This window comes from Camelina sativa, chromosome 12 (genome assembly GCF_000633955.1).
Source record: "Camelina sativa cultivar DH55 chromosome 12, Cs, whole genome shotgun sequence".
Classification (NCBI taxonomy): domain Eukaryota; kingdom Viridiplantae; phylum Streptophyta; class Magnoliopsida; order Brassicales; family Brassicaceae; genus Camelina; species Camelina sativa.
Window position 1 is genome coordinate 9,680,438 of NC_025696.1, and position 3,043 is coordinate 9,683,480.

Below are 3,043 nucleotides of genomic sequence, written 5' to 3' on the forward strand. Positions count from 1 at the left end.
GTTTTCTCGGAAAGATCATGGATGTAGTTGATGTTTCTTTGGTCTGTGTCAACGTATTAATATGGGAGAATTGGAAAAAGGCATTTTTGAAGAAAAATTCATTTCATAGTAATGCATATATTCGACTTGGTCATCCGTAAATATTTCTTTAAATCCATAACTCCATCAGACTTATAAACGTAAGTGATGCTTAACTGTGCCTGGCATTGATTATTACTTGTAATCTTCTGGTTGCCCAATTGACTACTAGCAATGTGCAGCGTACAGCTACGCCAAACAACTTATTCGTGCTTCCAAATGACTCCTCACATTTGAATTTGCCTTCAGATAGAAAGCGATGAAGACAAGTTATGGAAGGCTGATGTTAGAGAAACAATTGAAGAACTTGCTGCTAGAGGAAAAAAGTTCCTGAACTGGTATTTTCTCTTTTCCCTTATGTCCAGAACGTGAAAACTTAGAGAAGCATCCTCTTTGCTTCCTCGACACTGTTAGTTTGATAAGTAGAAGTTGGCATCAAATAGAATCAATCTCTGATGAAAGAAGATTCTTTCAATATACTATTGTTCCATGTAGAATTTAAGTAATCTCCATTAGTCCTGTTGACTTATCGAGAATGCTGATGGGACAGAACTGCATATGGCTTGTTTTGGATTTGTAGGCTATGGACAAGGAAAGAAAAAGAGATAGCTATTGTGACACACAGTGGTTTCTTGTTTCACACATTGAATGCACTACAAAGCGAGTGCCATCCAGATGTTAAGAAGGAAATTTGCGGCCAGTAAGATCCACACCCTTCGTGAGGAATTTTCAAATTATAAGTGAGGTTTTATTAATTTGCATTTGATTTGCAGCTTTGCTAATTGTGAGCTACGTTCAATGGTCATCGTCGTCGACAGGGCCAAACCGGCGACTGCTGCAATGGAAAATAAACAAAAAGGTTGTTTTCTCAACTTCTCTTGTAAGATTGCATCATCCGAATCTGGTGAAATTGATTGGGTACTCCTTGGAAGACGAACAACGTCTTTTGGTTTACGAGTATATGCCTAATGGTAGTCTTGAAAATCATTTGTTTGAAAGTAAGTAAGAATTAAGATCCAACATTTATGTTTATGTTACTTGGCATTGTTCATGACCTGATGAATCTTATTTATTCTAGGGGGTTCTAATGTGCTTTCTTGGTCACTGCGTATGGAAGTGGCGATTGGTGCTGCTAGAGGGCTTTGTTTTTTGCACGAAGCTAAGGATCAAGTCATTTACAGAGACTTCAAAGCAGCAAATATCCTTCTTAATTCAGGATTCAACCCAAAACTCTCAGACTTTGGATTGGCAAAAGAAGGTCCAAAAGACAACCGTTCACATGTGACAACCCAAGTCATCGGTACAGAAGGTTACGCAGCTCCAGAATATCTAGCAACAGTTTTCTCTTTGTTTGATGGTTCATTTGTTCCAATTTCAACTAACAAAACATGAAATTTCTAAAAACACATTGATTGGTCTCTGCTTTTGGTCTCTGTCAGGTCATCTAACTACGAAATGTGACGTCTACAGCTTTGGTGTCGTCTTGCTAGAGATTCTATTTGGACGTAGAGCAATAGACAAAACTAAAGCTCGACAAGAAGAATATTTAGTGGAATGGGCGACACCTTACTTGCGAGACAAGCGAAAAGTGTTTAGGATAATGGACACGAAGCTTGTGGGTCAATACCCTCAGAAAGCAGCGTTTATGATGTCTTTCTTGGCTTTACAATGTATTGGAGAGGTTAAAGTTAGACCATCGATGCCTGAGGTCTTGTCTCTTCTTGAGAAAGTTACAATTCCAAGACATCGAAAGAGTAGAAGCAGAGGTTTTGCTACTAACTCTTCTTCCAAACGGTTTCTCAGACACCCTAATTAAGGACTCAAAATCTCTTTGGCTTTTGGATCGTTTCTTTTGTGGAAATGGAATATAAAAACTTTTTTTTGGTTACGTCATTGATAATATAGAAGAATAAAAAAAGCTTGGCCATGATCTATAATTAAGATTTTAACCATACCTCATTCAGTTAGTGGCTATTAATTATACACAGTCATCATGATCATTGTTATGTGTAATGTACGTATATAAGAACATGTACATAGTCTACACATATGTGGATTGTATATGTACTAGTAACTATTTGCATGGAGAGACGAAAAGAGAAGTCTAATCCAAACCAAAACGCCCCGATCAAATTAACCACCACTAATTAACATTAATCATATCTCTCGTAAATCCAAATTTAACAGAGCTATCAATTCGCCGTCAATACCCCACTTCTCCTAATAGTTTCATCATCACTAATTCCACTTTTATTCTCTTTCCATAATAGTTTCATCATCACTAATTCTCTGTCGCTATCACTTGAGTGTAGCCAGTTTTGCAAGTTTAGGTCCCTCATGATTGCTTAAGGTATCCTGTAATATCTACTTAGAAACTATAAGGAGTAGAAGATGGAGCCTTTGCAGAAGATAAAAGAGTTACAACAGAGAGAGATTTGTTTGGTTGTAATTAATAGAATTTTAGAGTGAATGTGAGATCTTATGTATAACTAGATCACTTAGGTAGAAAATTTCAGTATAACTTGAACTACTTGGTGCAACTGTACTAGAATTATTAAAATAAATTTCAATATGGATCATGTGAAAACGAATAAAAAATAGATTTTGGCGGCGGAATATTCATTTAAAATCATCACACTATGGTAAAATGAACCAAAGACAACATGATATTAGTAAAAAATTATTTGGTATACACATAATTATACATAGTTATCCAGTTGTACTCTCATATCCATAGTTGAACTTTTGCGTTTTTTTCGTATTTCCAGTTGGACTATAATATAAATTATTAATTAGCAGTTGGCCACAAGATTTATCAGTATTAATTAGCATATACAAGGTTTTCATAACACAATGTTCATAAAAACTTGGGTTTCACCTCTTTTGCTTCATTTGAGGTGATCACTTACTAAGTCTTCCTTATACTATAAAGAGTGTTTTATGTGAAAACGATAGTATATATTAG

General features: G+C 35.7%; 1 protein-coding gene across 1 annotated transcript; it reads left to right on the plus strand.

Annotated features, from left to right (window-relative positions):
- Positions 319 to 2,010, plus strand: LOC104731117 (protein kinase 2B, chloroplastic-like). Its single transcript, XM_010450387.1, has 6 exons — positions 319 to 416; positions 659 to 778; positions 852 to 937; positions 1,011 to 1,076; positions 1,157 to 1,387; positions 1,518 to 2,010. Exons 3-6 carry the CDS (start codon positions 877 to 879, stop codon positions 1,892 to 1,894), a joined length of 735 nt encoding a protein of 244 aa, XP_010448689.1. The 5' UTR covers positions 319 to 416; positions 659 to 778; positions 852 to 876; the 3' UTR covers positions 1,895 to 2,010.